Source organism: Rosa rugosa, chromosome 6 (assembly GCF_958449725.1).
Source record: "Rosa rugosa chromosome 6, drRosRugo1.1, whole genome shotgun sequence".
In the NCBI taxonomy this organism is placed as follows: domain Eukaryota; kingdom Viridiplantae; phylum Streptophyta; class Magnoliopsida; order Rosales; family Rosaceae; genus Rosa; species Rosa rugosa.
The window spans coordinates 54,719,160-54,745,215 of NC_084825.1; the positions used below are offsets into that span (position 1 = coordinate 54,719,160).

At 37.2% G+C, this 26,056-nt stretch overlaps 4 protein-coding genes across 9 annotated transcripts; all 4 read left to right on the forward strand.

Annotated features, from left to right (window-relative positions):
* The first annotated feature begins 274 nt into the window (after positions 1-274).
* Positions 275-6,774, forward strand: LOC133715307 (origin of replication complex subunit 3). 3 transcript variants are annotated; one of them, XM_062141751.1, is made up of 16 exons: positions 275-531; positions 631-982; positions 1,060-1,229; positions 1,349-1,479; positions 1,599-1,872; positions 1,997-2,074; positions 2,234-2,289; positions 2,403-2,493; positions 2,771-2,985; positions 3,378-3,447; positions 4,242-4,324; positions 4,456-4,539; positions 4,879-4,954; positions 5,199-5,326; positions 5,988-6,161; positions 6,415-6,774. In XM_062141751.1, the coding sequence occupies exons 1-16, from the start codon at positions 460-462 to the stop codon at positions 6,518-6,520; spliced, it is 2,160 nt and encodes a 719-aa protein (XP_061997735.1). In that variant the 5' UTR covers positions 275-459; the 3' UTR covers positions 6,521-6,774. The 3 variants fall into 3 exon arrangements, with proteins under 3 accessions (XP_061997735.1, XP_061997737.1, XP_061997734.1); XM_062141753.1 differs by having other exon boundaries at positions 2,243-2,289; positions 4,453-4,539; XM_062141750.1 differs by having other exon boundaries at positions 276-531; positions 4,453-4,539.
* Positions 6,775-7,386: 612 nt separating this feature from the next.
* On the forward strand, positions 7,387-15,889 carry LOC133714054 (dual specificity protein kinase YAK1 homolog). 2 transcript variants are annotated; one of them, XM_062140061.1, is made up of 18 exons: positions 7,387-8,141; positions 9,008-9,222; positions 9,612-9,765; positions 9,886-9,995; positions 10,128-10,197; positions 10,305-10,387; positions 10,471-10,549; positions 10,645-10,685; positions 11,406-11,528; positions 11,772-11,922; positions 12,182-12,296; positions 12,407-12,489; positions 12,576-12,650; positions 12,992-13,066; positions 13,145-13,965; positions 14,539-14,691; positions 15,135-15,427; positions 15,601-15,889. In XM_062140061.1, the coding sequence occupies exons 1-18, from the start codon at positions 8,016-8,018 to the stop codon at positions 15,675-15,677; spliced, it is 2,844 nt and encodes a 947-aa protein (XP_061996045.1). In that variant the 5' UTR covers positions 7,387-8,015; the 3' UTR covers positions 15,678-15,889. The 2 variants fall into 2 exon arrangements, with proteins under 2 accessions (XP_061996045.1, XP_061996046.1); XM_062140062.1 differs by having other exon boundaries at positions 7,388-8,141; positions 9,023-9,222.
* A 918-nt stretch (positions 15,890-16,807) lies between these two features.
* Positions 16,808-21,076, forward strand: LOC133718740 (RNA polymerase sigma factor sigA). Of its 2 annotated transcripts, XM_062145606.1 has the most exons (11): positions 16,808-17,021; positions 17,433-18,251; positions 18,638-18,836; positions 18,947-19,039; positions 19,163-19,291; positions 19,468-19,521; positions 19,604-19,681; positions 19,788-19,850; positions 20,213-20,325; positions 20,725-20,837; positions 20,922-21,076. In XM_062145606.1, exons 2-10 carry the CDS (start codon positions 17,545-17,547, stop codon positions 20,831-20,833), a joined length of 1,545 nt encoding a protein of 514 aa, XP_062001590.1. In that variant the 5' UTR covers positions 16,808-17,021; positions 17,433-17,544; the 3' UTR covers positions 20,834-20,837; positions 20,922-21,076. The 2 variants fall into 2 exon arrangements, with proteins under 2 accessions (XP_062001590.1, XP_062001589.1); XM_062145605.1 differs by having other exon boundaries at positions 20,725-21,076.
* Positions 21,077-22,322: 1,246 nt separating this feature from the next.
* On the forward strand, positions 22,323-25,963 carry LOC133718742 (maltose excess protein 1, chloroplastic-like). 2 transcript variants are annotated; one of them, XM_062145611.1, is made up of 10 exons: positions 22,527-22,682; positions 22,795-22,828; positions 23,007-23,180; positions 23,502-23,792; positions 23,930-24,019; positions 24,772-24,873; positions 24,941-25,059; positions 25,172-25,234; positions 25,338-25,399; positions 25,577-25,963. In XM_062145611.1, the coding sequence occupies exons 1-10, from the start codon at positions 22,660-22,662 to the stop codon at positions 25,657-25,659; spliced, it is 1,041 nt and encodes a 346-aa protein (XP_062001595.1). In that variant the 5' UTR covers positions 22,527-22,659; the 3' UTR covers positions 25,660-25,963. The 2 variants fall into 2 exon arrangements, with proteins under 2 accessions (XP_062001594.1, XP_062001595.1); XM_062145610.1 differs by lacking the exon at positions 22,795-22,828 and having other exon boundaries at positions 22,323-22,682.
* The last annotated feature ends 93 nt before the right edge of the window (positions 25,964-26,056 follow it).

Consider the following 26,056-nt stretch of genomic DNA (forward strand, 5'->3'; position numbering starts at 1 on the left):
GTGGAGTTTGGGGAGCAAAAAGGTACTAGACTGGGAGAGTAACATTAACATTAACGGGTGGCATGCAGTGGGCAGGGACCACGCAATGTATAAATTCAGGGGCATGTGGAGCCGGGGTCACATGTTGTTGGCGGTGTTGGGTAAAGCCAAGCGAAGGACCAAACGACAAGAGGAATACGTCGGCCTTATTTGCCCATCATTTTCCTTCCTTTTATCCTCCCAAGACAAATGATATTATTACTAATAATTAGGGAGAGGCCCGAACGGATTAGAGCCTAATTAATAAGTAACACACAGATTAAACAGCAATGAAATGAATGAATTGGGAGTCGGTTGGGCCGTTGAGGTGGCATTCAGCCCAACAAGACTCGACTTTCCCGCCAAAATAGTCTAGCGCCAAAGGAAACCCTAAAATTGGGGGCTAGATAGCATAGCAGAATTGAAGAGAAGAAAGCATCAATGGCGCCTTCCTCATCTGCAAGTTCGGGTGAAGATTCATCAACCCCGGACACCACCCAAAGCCACCTCCAGGTCCTTAATTTCCTGTTTTCCTTTTATGATGCTGTGGTTAATTTCTGCTTCTAAATTCAGCTAATGTCTTGGTTGGGTTTCTCTCTAATTTATAAACAGCATAGTTTCCTTCTTCACAAAGCATCTGATAAATTAATTTCAAGTGGCAAAGCCCGGAGGAGGAGGAGGAGGATTGATCTGTCCCCCACAAAGACCGACGACGACAAGAAGCAATCCGATGATGAACGCTGGTTGAGAATGGAAGCTTTTCAGTTAGTTTGGTCAAGAATTGAATCCACTATCAACCATGTTCTGCGGAATATCAATGCTCGGGTTTTCGATCACATACGCCGCTGGGTCTGGGATTCCTTCAATGCTGCTATCAAACCACTTGCCACCATTTCTCCTGGCCCTTTTCCTATTGTCAGCCAAGTTACCTGTACACAGCTCTTCACTGGGCTCCTTCTCACCAGTATGTTCTCAGTCCTCCCTTATCCAATTGGAGTTGAGTTAATTGTAATCAGTGCTATTGCTTGATGAATTGGGCAGATAATATGGAGTTTGTTGATGATATTTCGACATTTCAAGAGCTGGGCCTCTGCTTGAAATCCCATGGATGCCATGTGGCTAACCTTTCCTCCTTCGACTTTTCATCCAAGAATGGGATCGCTGGCTGTCTCACAAGTTTATTGAGACAGTTTCTCATGTCTACTTTTGATGTACGTATATTCATTTCCTTATTCCATCCATATGTATATCGGAAGATTCAGATTACTATTTTATTGTTGTTTATCCAATCTCATTTTTGCTTCCAACCCTTTTCTTTTTTCTTAATCAGGCTGCTGATATGTCCATACTGGCATCATGGTACAGTCGGCAAGGAAACTATGGTTCCCCTGTGGTTGTCATTATAGATGATATGGAACGATGTTGTGGTGCTGTCTTGTCTGATTTCATTCTTATGTTGAGGTATTCTAACCCCAAGGGCCGTACTTGTTCGTTGTACACTGTAATTCTTGATCTTCTTTTTTCTGTTGTTTCACTTACCTTGGGTTGTATCTTGTATCTTGCTTGTGGGTTTCTTACAGTGAATGGGTTGTGAAGATCCCAGTCATCTTAATAATGGGCGTTGCGACAACTCTGGATGCCCCTAGAAAAATACTTTCTTCAAATGTACTGCAGAAGTTGTGCCCTTGCAACTTCAAGTTGGGATCACCTGCTGAGAGGATGGATGCAGTTGTTGAGGCTGCTCTTGTGAGGCAGTGTTCTGGTTTTGCTGTTGGTCATAAGGTGGCTGTTTTTCTGCGGAACTATTTCTTAAATCAGGATGGTACATTGACATCTTTTGTTAGAGCATTGAAGGTTGGTGGTTAAGTTTTTTTTTCAGATATCATTTTACCATTGTATTCTATACCATGTTGTATTCCATCTCATGTGTTCCTGTCAGCACGACTTGGCCTCTGCTGATGTTAATAGTATTTTTCAGATAGCATGTGTTCAACATTTTTCCACGGAGCCTTTAAGCTTCCTGCTTGGATGGTTGCTTGTTAAAGAAGACAGTAAGGTAGCATACATAAAAAATCGCTCCTTATTAATTGCATTAATGTGATGGTGCATATTCATTTATAATTTTACCAAGTCATGGATCCTTGATGATTATCTCCACCCTACCCCCATCTAATCCAAACAAGTGGAACATTCTTACTAAACTGTAACATGGCAGGGAGTTCAGAGTGAGAAAGCGGTCAAGCTTGCTTCTGAGCTTTTATCTCTTGCAAGGTAATCCAGAAAGGTCAATAATATATCCTTATCTATAATTATTTATATGAATGAGCCAAGAATTTATATCAAAATCATAATGTACTGACTTCTGTTGGAAAATTTATCACCAGGAATCAAATAGCTGAACAAACTGAAGTCACTATAGTTCATAGTTTGACAGAGTTGACGAAATTGCAGAAGCTCTGGAGCACCGTTGTTCTGGTAAAGTTTCAGATTCCTTTTTCTTTTTATGTTGCTAGTGATTTTCCATGTTTCAACATTCCAAAGCATAATCATTCTCCAAGCGTGCAACCTCAATAGCATAGTTTGATTTGTCATTAGGGATTTGGGCCACATGCCAAATTTTGCAGCTAATGCCTGATGTTGGGAAGAAACCAAATTATTGTTTCTCTCTTCTTTTTTATTCTAAAGGCATTGTATCTTTCTGGTTTACCATCCAATTGGTCTTTATGTTTCTTGACACAAATGTCTGTTGCAGTGCTTATATGAAGCTGGGAAGTGTAACAAAACTCGATTGATAGACTTATTTTGTGAGGCACTTGATCCAGATACTTACAACTTATTGGCTTCTGATGGTCTTACTGGAACTGGAAAAGGTCTTGTTCAATCTTTGTCAAGTGATCACTGTATGCTTGAGCAGAACTTGAGCTACAGAAAGGGACGCTTTATTTGCCAATTATTAGGTAGAGTGAGGTAAGTGATGAGCTTCTAAGAGTACAGATCGATCGAATTATGTCTCAACTATCCTTGTCTTACTGTTACTGGTTAGAAGAAAGTTCTCACATTCCATGCAGGGTTTAGTTCTTTCGTTTTTTTTATTTATTTTATTTTTTGTTAAAATCTAAAATCTACTCAGCGCTCAAAAAAGAACCTTTTTTTTTTTTTAAAAATTTTTTTATTAGCACCAGGCTACTTTAAAGTCAGTTTAGATGAGTGTCATTTTTTCTGTTCCACTATTTTAGATGTCATTTCAAATGTTTTTCCATTCATTTTCATAATAAGAACTTTATTATTGTAGTTTAGATTTATTTTTTGCTTAATCAGTAGACTCTATTCTCTAAACTGTCTAAACTTCAAACAATCAGGGATCTTCCTGCAGCATTGCTTTGTCAGCTGCTGAATAGTTGGAAAAATCTCACTGTGGATGTTCTTGAGGTACGACTGCATTTTCATGCAGGCTATAAAGTAGCCTCAGGGTTTTGCTTTTTCATGTTGTTTATTCGAGTTTTATTGTATTCTTTTTCTTTGCTTTCTGTAGTCTAGTCCCTGTTAGTTGAGCATGAGTACTAGTCTTGTATAAGATTTGCTTTAGCATATGGGTAAATTACTTCAGTGAGAGATTTTATAAGGGTTATTTCATTACATACTTGTTAAATTCTCCAAATACATGGGTCTCTAAGAAATTTCCATGGGATTCTTTTTCTTAAGAGCTTTTGATAGAGTTCTGTTATTACCTGTGAGCTTGTGGATGATATTTACATTGGTAGAGAATATTGTTTCATAACCTAGGAGATACTTAGATTCTTCGAGTAAAATGGGTAAACAAGAACAGTAGTAGCTTGACGAGTTTGTCTCTGGGAGAAAAGAAGACTACTTTTTGTGAAAGTATTTGAAGGAATTAAATATGGACAGATTCACAGAAGATAATTTGGAATCTGGTGCAGATTTTATCCTTTTGTCTTTCATTTTAACCCAACATATACTTTGTGCCTAACTCTTGTAGAAGAAAGTTTATATATGCTTCTTAACAGTTCTTTTCTACTGGGTGGCCTAAGCGTCTACTACTCTGAATGCCTTGTAGTGGTTGAGTTTTGTTATAAATTTGTTACCTTATTAATTTCATGTTTCTCATCTAGTTGTTGCTCTTACATACTTTAAACTGTGATATTTGTTGATACTAAATTTATATATGATTGGTTGAGTGATCATCATTCATGTGCTTGAAATAGATTCATGCCAAGGTAAAGGAGCTACAGTCAATATTAAAATTAGACGAAGGAAGTTGTAAACCAGATTTGAAGGAGATATCCAGGTATTATTTTCATTTCACCTCTCTCTATCTCTCTCCCCTCTTGGTTTCCACTAAAACATATATGACAAATATGTTTGAGAGTTGGAACTTCTGTTTTTAGTGACGATTTTGCTTTGTTCATTTGACAGAAGACATACATCTCGGAGTCCCTTAAAGATCGGTGAATCACAATCAATAAATGAAAAAGCCGCTATACTAATGGATTGCATGGTTAGGTAATTATTGTAACAAAGCTCGTCTTTTTTGAAACTTACTACTTAAAGTCTTATCTGCTTTACAAGAAAGTTATAAAAGAAAGGGTTTAGTTCAACTCATTTTCACAAGGCATTGCCTGTTTGAGTCAGTACAAGGTTTCTTATACATTATATGTCTATCTTCAGTCATCATGAGAAAATTTTGGGGTCTGTCTTTATATGAACGGACTTTTGGAAGTTGAGGCTAGACCAAAGTTCTGGGCTACCATCTGAGGAAACCAAGTTTCTTTTCAATATTTGTATTTCAACCATGACTGGGATTAATATATTTCTATTTTCTTGTTAAATCCTTCATGATAGGGATTTCATGAAGCCGATTGAGTGTACAGCTTTTCACGAAATTGTTTGCTATAGAAATGTTGAAAACCTTCAATCGGTAAGCATTCTGATGGCTACTCTGACAAGTATATAAGCAACTTGTTATAATGAAAATAGGAATAGGTATCTTTTGGCAGGTTTGTATTTATATCAGGTTCATAAAATTGAATTGATTAGCATTGGCATTTCTTGTATCAATGATCTTGTGTCTTGATCTAGCATGCCTGTACTTCTGTATTTTGTAACTTAGTTCTGAAACTCCAAAAACCTCCTTTCAGTTCTCAATTTCTTACTTATTTCAGGCATTAATTGGAGACTCACGGAAAATGATTCAAGTTGATCTTTTGGAGTTTCATAAAACCCTACAATGCAGTTGCTGCAGGAGGAGTGGCAACATACCATTGCCATCAATGCCTGATACGTCTATTATGTGAGTGATTATAGCTATGAATCCTATGATGCAGCAATTGTTGATGCAGGCTATCAGCCGCAAATTAAATTTGCACAGTACTTTCTGAAAATTGATGGTAGTTTCATTGCATTGCGCTTATAGCCAACTAATTTGTGGTCTAGATGTGGAGGATTTTTCCTACATTATCAGATGAAAAATCAAAATGTTTGCTGCCTTCTTATTGTTAATCGATTATTGTAAATCTTTAGTCTTTCCCTATTCTTCTGTTTGTACCTTACAATATATTTTATCACAAGAATTTCCTTTGTATCAGTGAATTACTTAATAACTTATTATCTCTCTTCGGTAGTTTTTTTTTTTAATTTTTTTAATTTTTTAATTTTTTTTAAACATAGTTTCCTTTTGTGGATAATTTAATCAGTTGAGTACTTAAAGCGGTCTCATTTATGGTATGCCCTGCATCGTGTTCGTGTATATATATGTGTGTGTGTGTGTGACACGAACAGGTCAAAAGCCTACATGTACATAGATATATCTTGCCTTCTCAAATTCTGATACTTTATTACTATGACTTAAAATCCTTAAGATAAATGATTTTCCTTCATTTAGCAGTTAACTTGTGCTCATAATTCAAAGGCTGCATTCTGCACTTGTTGCTAATGTTCACCATATATTTTAGGTACACCCTGGCTCAGGAGCATGGCGATCTTATCAATCTTCATGACTGGTTCCAGTCTTTTAAAACCATTGTCATTCAGTACAGCAGAAAAGGGACAAGCAAACTGAAAAAGTCCCCACTTAAGAAAAGAAAGGAAAGGAATGAATCTGAAAACAAGAGTGAAGCATCCATTCAGTATCCTTTTGATTTTTGATCTGCACAGTACTGATTATCTTTGTATGCAGTTGCAATATGAATATATAATGCATCCAAAGGCGTCATATTTGTAGAGATAATCTATGCTCTAGCTATATATCTGTATGCTGGCTGTAAAAAAGTCCCTGGGAGTCAATTGGTTTTTCTCTGCTGTGTGTTAGTTCTTCCTGCATCAAGAATTGTGTTCAGGCTGTTAATTTTAGCTTAAAGTTCCTTAACCTTAATTTCACAGAGCCAGATTTTGCAGGGCAATCACAGAACTACAGATTACAGGTCTCATTCGGATGCCCAGCAAAAAACGTCGTGATTGTGTGCAGAGAGTGGCCTTTGGGCTGTGACAAGTAATAGAATTTTGGTTTGGTGGGCGCCCTTTTGGTTAGCGACTTGTTGAAGTTGTGTTTATGCGGTTGGGTCGTTCCCTCTTGGGCGTTACAAGGCTACCATGGTTGAAAACTTTACGTCATACGTTCAAGTTTTACTAGTGTAATTACTAAAGTAGACTCGATATTTAAATTGTTTATTAAACTTGTTTGATATAAAGCATAAGTGACGTTTTTTTTTAATTTTTTTTTGGTGCAAACATGAGTGACATTTCACATTTTAGAAAGATAAGTTTTTTTCAACTAAAAATGCCAGCGATAATGGAGTAATTATAATCACTTAGAATGTAAATAGAGTATAGAGTTTGATGAGACGATTTTTTTTATCACATAATAATTGAAAATACACAACTTATCCGTGACGTTCGGAAGGGATTAGTCCGGCTCTGCAGGGATATCTTCCGAAGGGTGTGTGTGTTGCTAATTGTTCTAACGCTAACCTCCTCCAATCAAAAAAAAAAAAAAAAAAAAAGAGACTAAGATCATCTAGTCTAGTGATATCGGGTTTATTCTTAAGCAAAATCTGGACGTTAATAATTGATTTGAGTGTAAACAAACGAGATGATTTTCTGCTTTAAAATTATATCCCGTTAAGAAAAAGATAGAAAGTTATAAATGATTGAGCGGGTCTTAAAATAATTACAGAATGAATGGATGTACCGGTACAGATTACAGAAGGGTGTTTTATTTACTTTGTACTGTTTTTTTTTCTTTCTCCGATGATTTTTACTTTGTACTGTTATTCTATATGAAAAAATATATATAGAAAAAAAAAAAAAAGGGGAAAAAGTAAAATAAATACTCCCAATCGGAGGACGAAAGACGGTGACCCGTGGCTTGTCCCTCACATAACACAATTCCTAATTGGTTCTTATGTATTATTAATTATTTGTATGTATAAGCCCCAAATCGCGGTTTCGTCCGTCTATCTTCAATCCTCGTCTTCTTCTTCCTGAATCGTCATTGGAGCATAATCTATCTATCTATCTATGTTGTGAGAGCTGCTGCTGCTGCTGCTACTGATTATTATTATTTCATCATCAATCATACGACTACGACTACGACAAGTATATAATTATTAGGGTGAGAGCCCTCAATCTCGATTGCTACTAAGAAGAACAATCAGCATCATCATCATCCAATAGTTGGTTCTTATGTTGATCGATCTCCCGCTGATGGTGTCGTAATGCTGTGGGATTGAGAGATGAAGGATGGGATTGGAATCGGTTGGTGGGTTTCCTGGGCTTGATTGGATTGGAGCATCCAGTAGGTCCCTCCCAATCTCTGGTTCATCATCATCATCATCATCATCCTCAGTTCGGTAATCGGTAATAGAAGAAGAAGAAAGTGTGTTTCTTGTTGCTCTTGTTGTTGTACTTGTACTTGTATAGGATCATCTTCATTAATGGAGGCATTGGCCAAGCGCGACTAGCTTGATTTTGGGTTTTGGACCATGGATGAGCTCAGCCCTACTCCTGCCTCTTCGTGGCGTCCCAGCCAGCTGGTCTTTACTCCATATTCCACGCAGGCTGAAGCTGCGAGCAACAAGTCCCAACCTTTACGCGTTATCAGAAGACCGGTGAGTCCCCTTATCCCAGATAGATATAATAACAACTCCATTGCTATGCTATGTTAGCCACCTGCATTTATTTTTTGGGTGCACTGGGGATGCTCTAATACTTCGCCTATTATACCAAATTGAGGGAGTAGAATGCAGAAAAAGAGAAAACTCATATGACATACAGAGGGCTAAGTAGTAGAAAAGATTATGCTTTGCTCCATAGTTTGCGTATCATCGATGGGTCAGAGAAATTGCACAACTTTTTGTGACCTTACATGTCCTACTCCTATAGTTAGAAAATTTGTCCTACTTGCATTCTTGCTTGGTTTGAGTTTGATACTGAAGTTGAGAATGCATCTCAAATTTATCCCCGTAGAAACTTTGAAGTCTGGCCTGATTCTTCAATTACATTAGTTACATTTCACCGGACTATTTGCCTACCAAATCTGATCTTTTGCTTGATTGCAACTTTTAGTAATAATTGCTAAAGAAATTTTATTTTCTGTACTTTGGGGTGATATGTAGCTCTGCACCCACCTAGAGATGTTGATGCAAAAGAATCAGGCTGCTATGTGTGTACAATTACTTAGTTGGACTCTTTATATAATTGTGTAGGTCTGTTATACTGTATCTTAATGAGCATAGCCTCCGCGTTCTGTTTATTCCTGAGTATATGCGTTATCTATGTGGATGCATCTCATATTTCTTTCCATTCAATTACCTACCTTGATATTGTGTGTGCGATCTTCTTGAACTAAAACTTTTGGGGATATCATTTTTTACCTTGATATATGACGTGTTTATGTCATTACATCTCATTCTTTATACATGGACTGATGGACGTAGTGTTGATTATTTCAAGCAGATTTTTCACTGATGCACAGTATTCTGTTATGCAGTTTGTGGCAAGATTAACTAAGGACATAGTTGAAACATACCGAATCTGCAATCCACAGTTTAAGTATTCAGAAGAACTGAATCCAAAGAGATATTTGACCAGCCCGTCAATTGGAGTACTCAATGAAGGCCACGATAATGTTAACTCGGATCTTATTCTGACAGTAAACTTTGTCTTGGTCAATTTAGACACACATCGAAGGTTTGTTATTGTCTGTATTTTCTCTTGATGCTATGTCTACAGGCTCTTTGTAGAATATGTTCAATATACAGTTCATAGTCCCTTTTTAGTCAACTTAAATTGAGGAGGCTATAAGTTCACAAATTAGCATGGTGATACTTCACTTTACATCAAGTTTGTTAGTTACTCTGTTTGCCTGTAACTTTGTCAAGTTTGTCACGTCTCACAGTTAAACGTCGATGGAAAGTTGGAAATGGGAATATATGATAAATTATGAAAAAAATACCAGAGATGTGAATTTTTATTACACATTTATGTTGTAATTTATACTCTCGAACTGTTTCCTGCCATCAGATTAGCTTAGAACTTGGATAGAATTTTATTTTAAGATTTTCGCTTTATTTCTGCAGATACATCGTCAAAGATGTTCTTGGCCATGGGACATTTGGCCAGGTTGCTAAATGCTGGGTTCCAGAGACTAACAGTTTTGTTGCTGTGAAGATCATTAAAAATCAACCAGCATACTATCAACAGGCACTGGTTGAAGTATCCATTTTGACAACGGTAATGCTGTTTATTATTACTATTTTATTGATATTATTATTATTATTATTATTTTTTGGTTAACGTAATATTATTATTTATTATGTCTTTATACTGTTTGACTTGATATTTATTTTGCAGTTAAACAAGAAATATGATCCTGAGGACAAGCATCACATTGTTCGTATTTATGATTACTTTGTATATCATCGTCATTTGTGCATTTGTTTTGAACTGCTTGATACTAATCTGTAAGTCACACTATCTCTTTAGTTGTGAATAAAACTCTCTTTTTTTGTTCCCCCACCATTTTATCCTTAATTAATCTTAGTTGTTTTTATTTTATCCCTGCACACGGGTTTGACATTTATTTATTTATTCAGGTATGAGCTTATCAAGATAAATCAATTCAGGGGGCTGTCCTTGACCATTGTCCAATTGTTCTCTAAACAAGTATGAGACTTCTTGCTTGGAATTGAATTTGGACTTTTTGTTTGTTTGACGACTTAATATCTCAACCCTTCTGTTTTTCTTTCTGGGTTATATATGATATAAAATAGATTCTACATGGGTTAGCCCTGTTAAAGGATGCTGGGATAATTCACTGTGATCTGAAGCCAGAAAACATTCTTTTATGCACAAGGCAAGTTACTTTTTATGATAACTTTTACCTATCTGAGTGATTGTGTTGAGTTAAAATTGAACATTGTCCCTTGAAACCAACAGTGTTAAACCAGCAGAAATTAAAATTATTGACTTTGGATCTGCATGCATGGAAGATCGAACTGTTTACTCCTACATTCAGGTTTGTTTTATTGCATCATGCGTATCCTTTGCCTATCAAATTCTTTATGTGCGGAGGAAGGTCTTATAGATGCATACTTTTCATTTGTTCTGCAGAGTCGTTACTACAGGTCCCCTGAAGTCCTGCTTGGATATCAGTATCCTTGTACATGAAGTGAAAGCTTTGTACTTTTTTACTATATTGTCTCTTTTGTTTTTATTGGTTCCATTAAATATCTCTATCTTGCTTGGAATTCAATCATTCTGACCCCACTTTAGATTGAACTTATTGGAATAACTATGCTACCGCTTGAGATCTAGGTTGGGTTCCTCCTTTTATTTCTCATTTTCTTCGGTAAATAAGGCGAAAATCCCAATCAAAACAGAACTACACCAGAACAAAAGGTGGCCTTGCAGCTCCTCACATTGGGTGTTACTTTAACCAAACCAACAATAACTTGGCCATGGGTTTCTGAAGTCTGGGAAATCCTCAGTTGACTTTTCTTTTGAAGTTAAAGTTGATCTGCATGCAGATTTTTTTGTTATAAAATAAATAAATAATTCTGCAAGCCCCTTGAAAGAGAAAAAAGTGTAAGCCTGTTACCATCACATTAGCATGCAAACGGTGGTTATCTAACCCCAAACTGAACAACTTCTGGAGTTGGCTATGGCTCTGTGCCCCTACAAGTTTGGTCTTCACACTATACGAGTATTTGAGCTGCAGTAGTACTATCTTGCCTTTGTTTTGCATGCTGCAATTTTACTAAGAATATCTACAGTTTGTGCTTTTAAACACCATGAATAATGGTTCTTTTTTAAGTTATGATCCAGATCCTTTGCTTTATTTCATCCTATTAGTTGGTCCTTAACCCTTACAGATATACTACTGCTATCGATATGTGGTCTTTTGGATGCATAGTTGCTGAACTGTTTCTAGGATTGCCATTATTTCCAGGAGCTTCAGAATTTGACCTCTTAAGGAGAATGATTGAAATACTTGGGTATGCTCTTTTCTTCTGTATAGGTTAACTAATTTATATAGCAACCACCTAACTGGAGATATGAAGGGTAATAATTGCTTTTCTGGATATGGCAACCGATAACATGGGGTGGATATTAGCACATCTTTTTTGGGATGATATTCATCGGTTTTCAATCTTAAATTAATTATTTTAAGAAGATAGTTCTTTGCCTTTTGTTTAATTGTTCCAAACAACTTTTTGTGTATGGTTGCAATATTGTAGAGGGCAACCCCCTGATTATGTACTTAAGGAGGCAAAAAACACAAGCAAGTTCTTTAAGTGCATTCGGAGTGTGCACAGTATGGAGAATGGAGAATTTTCTGCAACTGGCAAAAGTTCTTATCAAGCTTTAACAGAGGAAGAATATGAAGCTGTAAGTGCCAATATCATATTCATTAGGGAAACAAATGTGATATCTGAAAAAAAAAAAAAAAAAAAAAGTTGCTATGAAAGATACATTTGAATTTGTAAGGTTCATCTATTTCTCTAATTAATCTCATAAAAGTTCTAGGATTTTTTAATAGTGGAATCATTGTAAGCTTTAGTTGTATACTTTCATTGGGTTTAGTATTCAAGTACTTTGTGTTGTATGTTTTTTGGCTTAGTTCTTATGGTGATTGGTTTCTGTTCAGAGAGAATTGAAAAGACCATCAATTGGGAAGGAGTATTTTAATCATATGAACCTTGAAGAAATTGTTACAAAATATCCATATCGGAAGAACTTACCTAAGGAAGATATGATTAAAGGTTTGGTCAATGCTATTTAAATATTCAATATTGAATACACCGAAACAGTTTTGCTTACTGCGTTTAATGAAGTTACTAATGGCTGCTGTATGGTATTAAATACATGGCAGAAAGTCAGATACGATTAGCTTTGGTTGATTTTTTGAGGGGCCTTGTTGAGTTTGATCCTTCAAAACGCTGGTCACCTTTTCAGGTGGTTAAATTTTCACCACTCGTTGAATTTTGCTGAATTTCATAATAATTACATAGAAAGATTCTGAGTTGTACTTGTACCTGCAGGCTTCAAAACACCCTTTTGTTACGGGGGAACCTTTTACTTGCCCTTATCAACCTCCATCAGAGACTCCTCGCATGGTAAGTGGACCCATACATGAACTTCCATATTTTCTGATGAAGTTTCACTTTTAGCTTTGGAAACATTATGACCTTAATCAACAGTCTGAAAGAGTTTTCGAGCCAGATTCAGATATCAAATGTATAAGTGTTCGGTATAATTCTTAGTTGATGCATCAAATTATGAGTAGGGTTTATCCAGTGTAATTTGTATACATTTGTTTTGCCTAATTACCTGGACTTGGTTATAGTAGTTAGTTATTGCTGCATTTTAATTATGCAGGAGGTAATACTAACTACGTATATTTTCTTTTTCTCTTCTTCATGGTTTTTGTCCTCCTTGCACTCTTCTCTTCTCTTAGCCTGTTGCTCAAAACATAAGGGTAGATCATCATCCTGGTGGTGGGCATTGGTTTGCTGCGGGTCTCTCTCCTAATGTAAGCTCGTTGCTCTAACTGTTTGGTTGTCCACATCTTTAACCTATCTTCACTATAACAATGCTTGCTCCTTTGCAGATTCCAGGCAGAAACAGGGTCTCCATGCATAGCAGCCCACATTTTCAGGTGGTGCCGCCATATGCACATGCTAATAGCTATGGTAGTGTAGGAAGCCATGGCAGTTATAATGATGGTACTGGACTTGGAAGCAGCTATGGGAGCTATGGAGATACTGGTAATATGTTTGCTTATTATTCACCAGTTGGTCCATCTGGGATGAACATGCATGCTCAAGGCAATGCGTCAATGCTTGGAAGTAGTCCCGATGCAAGACGTAGGATTATCCCATATTCACATGGAAATGGACTTGGTATGAGCCCTTCAGCAGGAAGTTTTGCTCCTCTGCCCCTAGGCACTAGTCCTTCACAATTTACTCCACCAAGTTCCTACGGTCAAGTTTCTGCTGGCTCCCCGGGACATTATGGTCCAACTTCTCCAGCAAGAGGCAGTTGTCACGGATCACCTTTAGGAAAGATGGCTGCAGTTAGTCAGTTCAATAGAAGAAAAAGTTGGGGATATCCCGGAGGTTCTCAAACTCAGGAGAGTTCGTCTTCTCATTGGCAAGGGCAAACTACAGATGGCATCAGTTCTGGCAAAGCTGAGGGGAATTCTCAAGTAGTTGGTGGTTCCCCATCACATCTGCCTCTAAGTTCTAGTGCTGGAAGCTGGAAACAGCAGCGAGGAGGCAGTGGAAGTTCTGCTGGCTACTTAGCCACTCCAAACATGCCAAGCTCCTTCAAGGTTGGTTCCAATATCCCAAAGACCACAGGAGTGGCTCATGACAATTCGGAGGCTAGCCTGTCATTGCCTGATCCTGGGGATTGGGATCCCAATTATAGGTATAACTGGACAATACCTTTTAATTGCTACTCAAATATATGCTAATTTTTATGTAATCGTGTTGCATACTTCATTGTCATTTATGAATGCTTGCTGTCAAGATTTAGGTATTAATCATGTTTGCATGCATTTAAATCTTGTTTCATATCTCAAAATAGGAAAATTCTGCTGTTAGTTGCATAACACAGTTTTTTGCTTTCTTCGTGGCCTATAAGATTCCTCCGGCCTTAATTGCTCCAGTAATGGTATATCTCTCACTTCTCCAAGGTCTGTAGAGAGTAAGATAGTTGTTGAGGCGTGCATCAGGGTGGGCTCCACAATTCTAGCCTTTATGTCTTAACTGAAGACATTCTAGTTGGCTGATCAATACATGATCATGACTATGATGGTAGTTTGTACTATGTATCAAGCATGTTAAAGTTTCATGCCAATTTCATTGTCAACTATTCGATGTGCTTCCTCACCTGGAGTTGATTCAATCTCAAGCGGCTTGTTTACTTGTTAAATGCACCTTGGCTTGTTTACAATTTGATGTGTATTCCTTTTCTTTTGTGTTTCTATTCTCATTCCAGCGATGAACTTCTTCTGCAAGAAGATGGTTCGGATACAAGCTGCTTTACTACTGAGTTCAGCAATGGCATGCATCTTAATTCGGCAGAAACTTTGGGTGGGGTTGGAAGATTCAGCAGCATGTCAAGTACAAGCTCCGGTCTTTCCTTACACAGGTAAGTTGTATCATTATCAAATACTTTGAAATCATCTGAGCAGGTCTTGTGTTCGTTAACAAAAAATTAATTATATGTTTTCAAGTATATTCCACACAACTTAATAAAGGTCAATCAATTTGCAAACTGATTTTTTTTTTTTTTTTTTGCTTTTCCTTAACTGAATAATGTCTAAAAGTACAGTGCAGATAGTGGATGTAATCTTATGTAAACTTAAAAAGCTTGTGGATGGATCTGCAAGAAGACTCAAATGTTCCCATTTATATATTTTGGTTTGTAATTTTGCAGTTAAGATTGGAGGTTTTTGGCAGTTAACTTTTTGGCTTTTATCACTGTTAGAATGCTATGATTGACACCTTTGCTGTCTTTTGGAATTGAATTTTGATTAAAATTGTCTACCATTCTCTCCTGATTTTGATTACGTTGTGTACGATCTGCTTCAGACAAAGTGGCCCAATGCAATCATTCTCACATGCAGAGGTGGGTAGCCCTCCAACTGGTGAACCACTTGCTGGATATGTGCGTTTGTCAAAACCTTCTCATTTCATGCCTCATATATCTCAAAATTCTCCTAGCCGTTTGGGCCAGCAATCTCAGCGGTTCAATCACGGAAGACCGAGCAATTCTCGGGGTAATGATTGGAATCATATGAAGGTGCAGCCCCCTCCTCCCAATTTTAACTCTGGAGGCCCACATTCTCCAGGAAATAGCTCATTCAGCAACGGCATGTCATGGGGTACTCTCTGACCAACATCATAAGCCATTACTACCTCAGTTTTCCTTTATTAAGAACAAAAAAAAGAAAAAAAGAAACCTGTCATATAATGTCTATGTAGGAAAATGGGGTTTGAATTGGGGGGGCGCTAGGGAGCTGTGATCAGTAAAACTAATTGTGGCACTCTATTGTAGGGCGTAGAGCCAGTCATCCGGTCATTAGCGTTCCACCTGCATCACGTGGAAGAAAGGACTATGGACGAATTATCTGATGTTGGAATTTTTTTTTCCGCTGTCAAAGATCAGATTCAGATTCTGAGAGTTGGCAAGATCAATGTGCTTGCAAAATATAGTTTGTGGTTAATGAAATTCTTATGCTCGTGTTATGTTGCGTGCAACTATTATTGTTTTTGTGAATGGCCTCCCTTTCCTGTTTATCAAATGCCAGACTTTTAGATTTAGATAATGTGCTGATTCTGAAATTGCTTTTGATGTGTTTGAAGGAATTTAACCTAATTACTGAGATAAGATTGCAGCTGCTGAAAAGAATTGGTTGAGTTCGTGTAAAATCATGAATGGAGTTCAGAATTTGCCTTGGGTTGTACAATAACTTTTCTCTCTTGCTTTTCATTTCAACTGGTTAGAAAATAAAAGAGAGGGAGAGAGGTTCAGGTTGACAAATCAGGTAGTTTAATTGTTGAGTTCTGCTATGCCAGCAATCGGCTTTACAAACCTTGTTGTATGTTACTAGATTTATTTATTTTCATGATATGTTAGTCATGGAGAGAGGCTTAAAAATTTATTAATTCATGTTCCAGCCGCAAAATTTTCTAGGAAATTGTTGTAATTCAGTGACATATAATACACTCTTCAATGGTGTATCATTATTTTCAGTAAATTTATTTTGCTTGTGGAACTTTATGTGCCCTTTGATACGTCCCAACAATCTAGGAGGCTTTGCTACAGTGTATTCTAAGCCAAATGATACATAAGTGTGTTTACGAGGAGGGATGCCTAGGGGTTTTTGTTTGTAGTTTTATATTAGTGGTTTGCATATCAAAATAATAATAGACCCAAAGGAGCACAACCAATCTATGGAACTACTGGTACTGGAGCATATTAAATTCTGATTTTGGGTCCAAATTATAAAAGGGGGGGGGGGGGGGGGGGCAAAAAAAAAATCTAAGAGGAGGACAGAAAAGAACAGACACAAATTTCCCATTTTATGAAAGAAGTTTCTACACAAAAAGGGGAGGCAGGCTTGCAAGCCACACAAAGCTGGACCCAATCTCTTCCAACCAATAGCACCTCTTCTTTCCATTATCTTGTATACCTCTCTGATTTTTGTTTTATTTTCATCTCTATATTTAAAAATATATATATATATATATATATATGAACTTATGAGAACCAAAAAAGATGATAAATAAAATAAAATTAAAAGAAACAAAAACCATTCATTTTCATCCCCGAGTATGAGATTGAGTCGTCAGCCTCTCAGTCTCACCTGTTATGTACCGACTCACTTTGTGTTCAACGACGTCATATTCTCTTCTTGTTTTGCTCAACTAATCGTAACAACATTCTCCTCTTCCCTGCGCCCACTGATTCTCCAGGTACCGTCAATTCTGGACTCTGCTCTTCCCTCCTTTCCCAGTTAGAGATATGCATGCATGTTCAACTCTTGGCTTGTAGTTTTAATTCAATTCCCCATGATTTTTAACACCTCAAAATCTCAAAGGATGTTGTTTTTCTTTTTCATTGGATATATGTATGTGCTATTCATGAGCTTTATCAACTGTTTGTTACGTCAACTTCATATGGCGCCTGGGCTGCTGTTTTCCATTCCTTGCCTGGAATGCTCATACTTATTGTTCACTTTCCTTTCTAATCTGCTTGATTGGATACATTTTACGTGCAAGGATTTGGAATTCCTTTTACTAATTTTGTTTTCTGCTTCTTCTGTACGTCTTATTACTTCTATCTTTTGCAACAATTGAAATTTGAAATGTGTTGTTGGTTGGCAGATCATCCTCTTGGGTTAAATAAGAGAAGCATATGAAGGAGTTGGTTTGTTAAGAATTAATAGGGTAAGAAGGTGTATATGATAATTTTTAAGTGCACGCAACAAGACGCCATATGATGGCCACAGCTGCTGCTGCTGCTGCTGTTGGGCTTAGTAGTACGGGGAAGAGGCTCTTTAGTTCTTCCTTGTATTATTCAGATATCACAGATAAGCTCTTTTATCTCAATGATCATGGCTTTGTAAATTGTCAATTGTCTTCAACAAAGAATGTTGTCACTGCCAGAAAGTCGTCTTCCAATTACAGTAATTCCAGATTTCCATCTTCAAATAGACATCAAGATCAGTCCATCAGGGCTTTAAAAGAGCATGCAGATACCGCATCTGCTCCTTCATCAACCACACATCAATTGCTAGAAGATTACAACGACTTGGAGGAGGAAAGCTCCGATCTTGAATATTCAGTGGAGGCGCTTCTTCTGCTACAGAAGTCTATGCTGGAAAAGCAGTGGAATCTTTCCTTTGAGAAAAAACTGTCAAGAAGAAAAATAACTGATAAGAAGATACCTGTCACTTGTTCTGGGGTATCTGCTCGGCAGAGGAGGATGAGTACTAAGAGGAAAACTTTCAGCAAAAATACTTTAGAAATGCAACCTAGCATCAACAAGCATCTCAGAGCAAGTATCAGTCCGAGGCTGCTGCAGAATCGTATAAAGGGTTATGTGAAGGGCGTTACGAGTGAGCATTTGCTGACTCACACTGAGGTCGTACGCCTGTCAAAGAAAATTAAGATCGGGCTTTCAGTGGAGGAGCATAAATCAAGGTTATATAACTTTGTTTTTCAGTAATATGAATCGTAGGCACTACTTGAATAGGCCAATGTCTAAAAAAAAAATTTAGAGTGATCACATTTCTGAAGCATTGATTCATTGTTTAAGCTAGATGCCCATAGCACTTCAATATGCTGTTTGACAAAAGACTTATATACTTCCTAGTTATGAAACTTCTGCACAGATAGCAGGTGGTTTCTCTTTTTACAGGGTAAGGTAGGTGTGGGGGGTTAAGTAGGGTGGAGTATATCTGTTTCTGAATGTTTTAATTGACTACTCCTTCGGAGTGAGTTTACCCTATGAAGATTGGATACTTAACATTCCAGTTTTGTATGGATGTATTTAATACTTAATTCTAATCCTGGTATTTTATTTCCAGACTGAAGGAGAAACTGGGTTGTGAGCCCTCTGACGAACAACTCGCAACTTCATTGAGGATTTCCCGCACTGAACTACAGTCAAAGTTAATCCAATGTTCTTTGGCAAGAGAGAAGCTGACAATGAGCAATGTTCGTCTGGTCATGTCCATTGCCCAAAGATATGATAACATGGGTGCTGAAATGGCTGACCTTGTCCAGGTGATTTTCTGTTTTCACTTTAAACATGAGATGCCAATATTATATCCGACAAAACAATTATAACTAAAACGGAAATGTAATCCAAATCTCATATGAGAAGCTCATTATAGGGTGGCTTAATTGGACTACTACGCGGGATTGAGAAATTTGATTCATCAAAGGGGTTCAAAATTTCTACTTATGTTTACTGGTGGATACGTCAGGTGAGACCACTCTTTTCAATTTAAGTGGCTAACAACTTAATAAGTAGCAATATGTATCAACTATCATGAAAGATTGATTCCTTGGCATGACTAACACTGATTTACATTTTCCTTGCATTCCAGGGTGTTTCAAGAGCACTGGTTGAAAATTCAAGAACCTTAAGACTGCCTACACATTTGCATGAGAGGTTAGGGTTAATCAGAAATGCAAAAGTTAGATTGGAAGAGAAAGGAATAACTCCGTCTATTGATGTAAGTTTTTTTTTTTTGGTTATCATCAGAAAACAATTACTTTGACCACTAAAGTATATGTGAACATGCCGATGCCAGCAATGTTTCTTTATTTATATACATAATAAAATGTTATGATCCATTTGTCATTTTTTTCTTGCCTGACGTGCATTTCTTTTATTACACTTTGTTTTCAGAGGATTGCAGAAAGCCTGAATATGTCCAAAAAGAAAGTTAAGAATGCTACTGAGGTACTAATTGTTTTATTTCTTCTGTTTTATGGGATTCCTCAGTTGTTCTCTTATACTCACCATACAGTTTCATAATGCGTAGGCAATCAGTAAGGTTTTTTCGCTTGATAGAGATGCATTCCCCTCTTTGAATGGCCTTCCAGGAGAAACTCATCATAGTGTAAGTGCTGACTTCAACTTTCTGCAAGTCCCATTCAGTAAATTATAACCTTGAATGCCAGCTTCTATCTTGTAATTAATGTTTTCCCTTATCATTTTTGTTACAGTACATTGCTGATAATCGCCATGAGAACATCCCATGGCATGGGGTGGATGAGTTGGCACTCAAGGTAAGCAATATATGGAATGGTCTGAACTAACATATAAACTGTTAGAGTCCTAATTACAAGGAAGTAGGTTCAAACATATCACAAAAGTTCCCACCTAACAGTTTACTAGAAGAAAAACCAAACTAGTTTGATCTTCAGAAAAATAAAAATAGAATACTAAAATGCAAACAAGTTTGATCTGCACAAAAAATAAACAAAATAATAAAAGCCTCATGAAAGTGTATATACTCACACACACACACACACACACACACACACACACACACATATATATATATATATTTGGAATCATGCGACAACTGGTAAAGGATTACGAGAGTCAAACTGAGGACCTCCCACTCACAATGTTAATATATTTGCAGGATGAAGTAAACAAGCTCATAAATATGATGCTTGTGGAGCGTGAGCGAGAGATCATACGGCTTTACTATGGTCTGGATAATGAATGTCTTACATGGGAGGACATTAGTAAACGGTAAGTTCAAATAAGTGCTTGAGATAATGGGCATAGCTTATATTCGCAAAAAGAAATGAAGTGGACATTTTTTTTTTCCTGTCGATGAGAAACACCTATGGTGTCCGTATGCGCTAAACTCATAACAGTCAGATAACAGCTTGAATGGCAATCATGGCTGCCATCCATCTAACATTCTAATGAAATGTATGGGAAAGGAGGTGTAGTACGTACCTGGGGTATCTGAATGGTAAACAAAAGTTGGATGGACTAAACACACACACGCGCGCGCATACACACACACGCTCACAAATGCGTGCTTCTATAGTAGATCCAATTTATAGATATCCATTTGTTTCTTCCATTCATCTAATTTTTTCACTCACTTGATTTGACTATGTTGTCATGTCAACTATACAGTATAGGATTGTCCAGAGAAAGAGTTAGGCAAGTCGGACTGGTTGCTCTAGAGAAACTGAAACATGGTGCGAGGAAAAAAGAGATGGAGGCCATGCTAGTCCAACATTAATTTGGTCTGTATCATTTTAGACACCAAACAATGACTGTATATATATACAGAAAAGGAAAAGATAATTGTACCTTCAATTTGTTTTCAGGTCAGTATAGAAGATTATAGGGTCCATGACCCTAAACGTTCTGTAACAAGACCGGAAAACACTCACTAAGAACTCGTTGGTGCCCGTAGCTTGTTGTTTATTTTTATATGTATTCATCTTCAGAGAAACATTTAATGCCACTCGGATTATCTTTAGTTATGAACTTATAAAGTGAACCAAATAATTTTCCCTGTGCTATATAAAGAGAGTATTTAATGTGTACTTGCACCAACAAGAATAGACAGTTGGATAACATCAAGTATATTTTTGTTGTTATTAGAAAAAAAGTTGTTTATAAATATCAATGTTTGATATTTGTTAAATCTGCTGGTTCACTTGCACTGTCGGTGCATAGAAGAATTTTATGGCTATACAAAACATTTCCTCTTTACTTTTTCTCAGTTATGCAGCCCAAGTTTTCCTATCTGATTTTGATGAAGTCGTTTTGGCAGAAGAGCTGGGTTAGCTGTAATGGCTAAGTTCTCTTCTTTTCCCTCTCGTCTTGGGCCTTTTTAGTCCTCCAATGTAACACCCCCTCTGATCTGAATATTGATGACAAGTCTGAAGTGCAAAATTACTCTGACCTAGATATGGTTTTGTACTTTTTTTTTTTTTTTTTGCAGTAAATGTGACTAACGAATCATGTTCTTTCCCTCGGAAGCTTGCAAGTACTCTTGTCTCGAGGGCATTCAATCTTAGAGGAAGTCTTGAGACAAGATTTGTTAACAGGCTTTGCTTTTTGGAGTTTCATTAGGAGCTGAAGTTCTTAGGCCTAAGAGAGTTGAGATTAATTTAAAACTAGCTGTAACTTTTAGTCTATGAAAGCTGCTATTTGCTAACTTTTGTAAGCAACAATTTAATTGTGCAATTTTTAAAACAAATTGTCTTTTTTCAATTTCACCAAACACCTTTTGCACAGCAAAAATTAACTTTGCCAAATTGGGCCTTGATTAGCATAACTAGTCTAATCAGAACATTGTAACTTGGGCCAGAAGACTGAAGACCAGTCCCATAATCTCATCCAAATGCACCGTCAAAGATCTTTGGAAAACACACAAAGATCAGTCCTCACTGAAATTGAAAAAAAGAAGAAGAAAGGAGATACTTGGCAAGGCCGGAAATTTTGGATCGGCGAGGGCTCAGGAGTTTGAGATTGGATCTAACAGGGTCCTCTCGTTCTTGGACTACTACAACCTACGTTACTTGAAATTTACGGTTTGCATTAAAATTTATATCTGAGGCCGGCACATCGGAAAATGGAAAACGGAAAACGGAAGCCAAAAGTCTCATTTCCAAGAAAAGAAAGAAAGAAAGAAAGAAAGAAAGAAACAAAAAAAGAAAAAGGAAAATATCAAGGGCCAGAGAAGAGAAGAGAAGAGATGCTTTCCACGTGTCGTCTAGATATACGCATATCTGACAAACCGCCCAATCTCCACTGCAACTAGTTGATCTCAGTTTCTCACTCCCGACCCCGACCCCGACCCCGAGTGCTGAGAGCACAGAAAATCAAAATCAATGGCCAAGTGCTTAGTGGTGCCCCATTCCTATTCCTATTCCTATTGCTGCTATAGGAGGAACTCTAGCAGCACCAGGAACAGGAAGGCACCTCCGCAACAACATCAGCTCAATTCCTTGGCCGCCGGAGCCGGCACTCTCTTCTCCGTCACCACCTCTTCAAACTCTTACAGTACTCCCCTCAATTTGCAACGCCGCCGAATTCTCAGCGCTCTCGAGTCCGATGTTCCTCACCCTCTTCACCAGGTATCACTCTCTTTCTCTCTCCCTCTTCAATTCAATTCAATTCTCGTTATTAAATTTTATATTTTCTCTTTGCATCAATACTACTACTCCACCATGACGATTGTCAAACAAGAATTGTGCGTGCTACCTCAACAAGTAACTTTTCGGTAAATTGCCTCACTTTTTACAAATTGAAACACAAACCAAACCAATCATTTATTCCATACAAGTTTCTTATCAGCGCTTCACCTCAATCAAACAATCTAATACTTAACTTGATACAAGTTTCTCATCAGCGCTTCATCTCAATCAAACAATCTAATACTTCACTTGTTTCCTTGGAAGGGATCGGCGAAATTGAAGAGTAGTGAGAGTTTTGAGCAATGGGATTCATGGACAGCAAAGTTCTCTGGCGCATCCAATATTCCATTTCTGCTGCTGCAAATGCCTCAGATCATCCTGAATGCTCAAAATCTTATGGCTGGAAATAAAGCTGCTCTTTTGGCAGTCCCTTGGCTGGTAAAGAAACATTACACCGGCTTCAGGTTTTATTGATTTCACTTTTCTTGGCTTTTATTTTTTCTGCCCTTTACTATAATGTTTACAATATTTTTTTGCATCCAATACAAATCCATCTGGCTTTTATGGGATGTTCTATATCGATATTCATCAAGTTGAAAGCTTGTCTTAATAACATAAACCTGCTGTATTCAGCTGACTTGACTAAGCTCTATTCCGCTTCAACTTTATGTGACTCAAAGTTTTAGATTTAAATAAGCAAGTTGTTTCCGTACACTAGTAGCATTTGAAAACCTAAGGGAGGGAATGTTGTAAATGCAGGGAATGTTTACTGGTTTGCTTGGAAACCTTTCGCTGCTTTCATATTTTGCAAAGAAGAGGGAGAAAGAGGCGATTGTGGTGCAAACATTGGGTGTAGTTTCCTTGTATACTGTATTTGCACAGCTCTCCTTGGCAGAAGCAATGCCTCTACCATACTTTGTGATTACCTCCATCGTCGTGGCAACTGGTCTTATTTTGAATTTTTTGAATTACTTTAACTTCCTCAATCCTGGAGTCTGGCTCTTCTGGGAAGATTTTATTACTGTTGGTGGGCTGTCAGTTCTTCCCCAGGTAATCTCTTCTCTCTCTCTCTCTCATAAACACACAAGACACAAATAGAAGTCATTTATTTATTCACCTTGGCTGGTAGGGCATTGAATTTTTGTTCAGTTTTGATTTATTTTCTTGTTTTACAATTTTGGTCGCAGATTATGTGGTCTACATTTGTTCCATATATACCCAGCAGTATCGTGCCTGGAGCATTGGCTTTTGTTTTAGCTGTGGCAGCTGTAATTATGGTAATCTCAACCGCTCATTGAGATATACTTTACCTTTTGGTCATTTTGTGAATGAAGATATGACTCCTCAAATGTGTGATAATTAAGATGTAGATTGTTTTGGTTTTGCATACACCCAAGAACTGACTTCCTTTTTTCAGAGATTATAATATTTGTGATTTGGAGTAAATAAGAAACTTTAAAATGGCTTCTTATATACCTTATAAGTAAAAGGTTTCATTCATAACTTTGTCAGTTGTGCTCGACTTTTAATTGGCAGCCTATTTCTTAACATCAAGATGAAATTTCCTCAAAATAGGAAGACTAAATTAGGAAACTCAGTATGCAGACCTTTTGGTAAATGTTAACAAAGGTTCCTCCAGTAGAGAGGTCACATAGATTTAAGGAGCAAATGATGAGATGCAATAGAATGCATAAGTATCAATGCCATATGCAGCTTTTGCTGTCACTCATTAAGGAAAACAAGGAGTAGGTCTTTGACAACAAACAATAGGTCTTAGAAATTCTTGTTTATTTACTTTTAAATCAGATTCTTTTTCTGTCCCTTGCTCTGGACATAATCCAGTGCTAAAATGGAACTTATTTTGGAACTAACCTCTTTTCTCCTGCATTAGTGATCTGCTTTCAGCATCTGAAATGAAGAGTATTTCCTTTTCAATTTGTATTTCAATTTTTGTTACAAAGTTAAGTTAGAGAAATACAGGTATTTCTATTCTGCACTTGTTAAGAATGCAGTTGTCTAATATTCACAGGCTCGAATGGGGAAACTCTCTTCAGAAGGAACCAAATTTGTTAGATCAATATCTGGATGGACAGCTACACTCCTCTTCATGTGGATGCCTGTTTCCCAAATGGTACTGTTTTAGAATTTGTAAAATCAATCTTGTATGCATCTGACCACTATTGGTTCTTCCTCTTCAGTGGACAAATTTCCTAAATCCTGACAACATCAAAGGCTTATCAGCTGTCTCAATGTTGCTTGCAATGATTGGAAATGGACTTATGATCCCTCGTGCTCTTTTTATTCGTGATTTTATGTGGTAATTTTCTTTTTCATTGCCTTTGTGAATTGCTCTAAGTACCTATGAGAGTTCATTTATCCAGTTACTAGTTCTGTTTTTAGTAAGATTGTTAGCTCAACAATGACTGCAGGTTCACAGGTTCTTCATGGGCTTCTTTCTTTTATGGATATGGGAACATTGTGGCCTTATATTGGTATGGTGTTCCTGATGTATGGTTCTTCATTGGTAGCATTTTGTTCCTAATGTCTTTTTGTTGGCGTTATTAATTTCTTCTTAAGTGGCATCTTATACTACAGGTTTAACAGTATCAGCAAGGAATTCTTCTTAGCAGCGACAGCTGGTTTGTTTTTATGGATAGGTTGTTTTTTTGTCCCAGTACTGTACTACTATCCATTTTTCCCCAGCATTTATAAAGCAAAATGTTAAAATGCTATAAGCATTTTCTTTTCTCCACTTATGCTTTCTGCTGATTAAGCCTTTTTTTTTTTTTTTTTTTTTTTTCTGATGCTTGAATCTGATATGCTTCTCCCAACAGGAATGGCTCTTTGGAGAGATGCTGTGGTGTATGGTTACAGCTCCCCTCTCACATCTTTAAAAGAGCTGGTTTCTGGATCCTAACTCAAAAGATCTTTAAGCAATCCATATCATAATGTCGGGGATGAAACATAACAGCTCTTATTCCAATGAGAAGCCAGCATTTGATTCTTGTTTGCGGCCATTGCAGATCACAACAGTTTTTGTAAGGACAGCTGCTAGGGATTTGCTTTCTGGCAGTTAACATGAAAATGCACGCAGTAGAATATTTTGTTATAGATTACTTAAATTCCAATTCCTGAAATGTACGGAGTAACTCATACTCCATGCCCTGTTACAGTGACCCGCTTGGTGATGTCAGAAGTCAGAACTTCTGTACCTATGCATATATTGTTTGTTTTGGTAGGCATGAAATAATGAAATGGGGTAAGAGCTCACTTTGAAAAGAAACCTAGCTTTCAAGGCTTATCCCATAACCTGC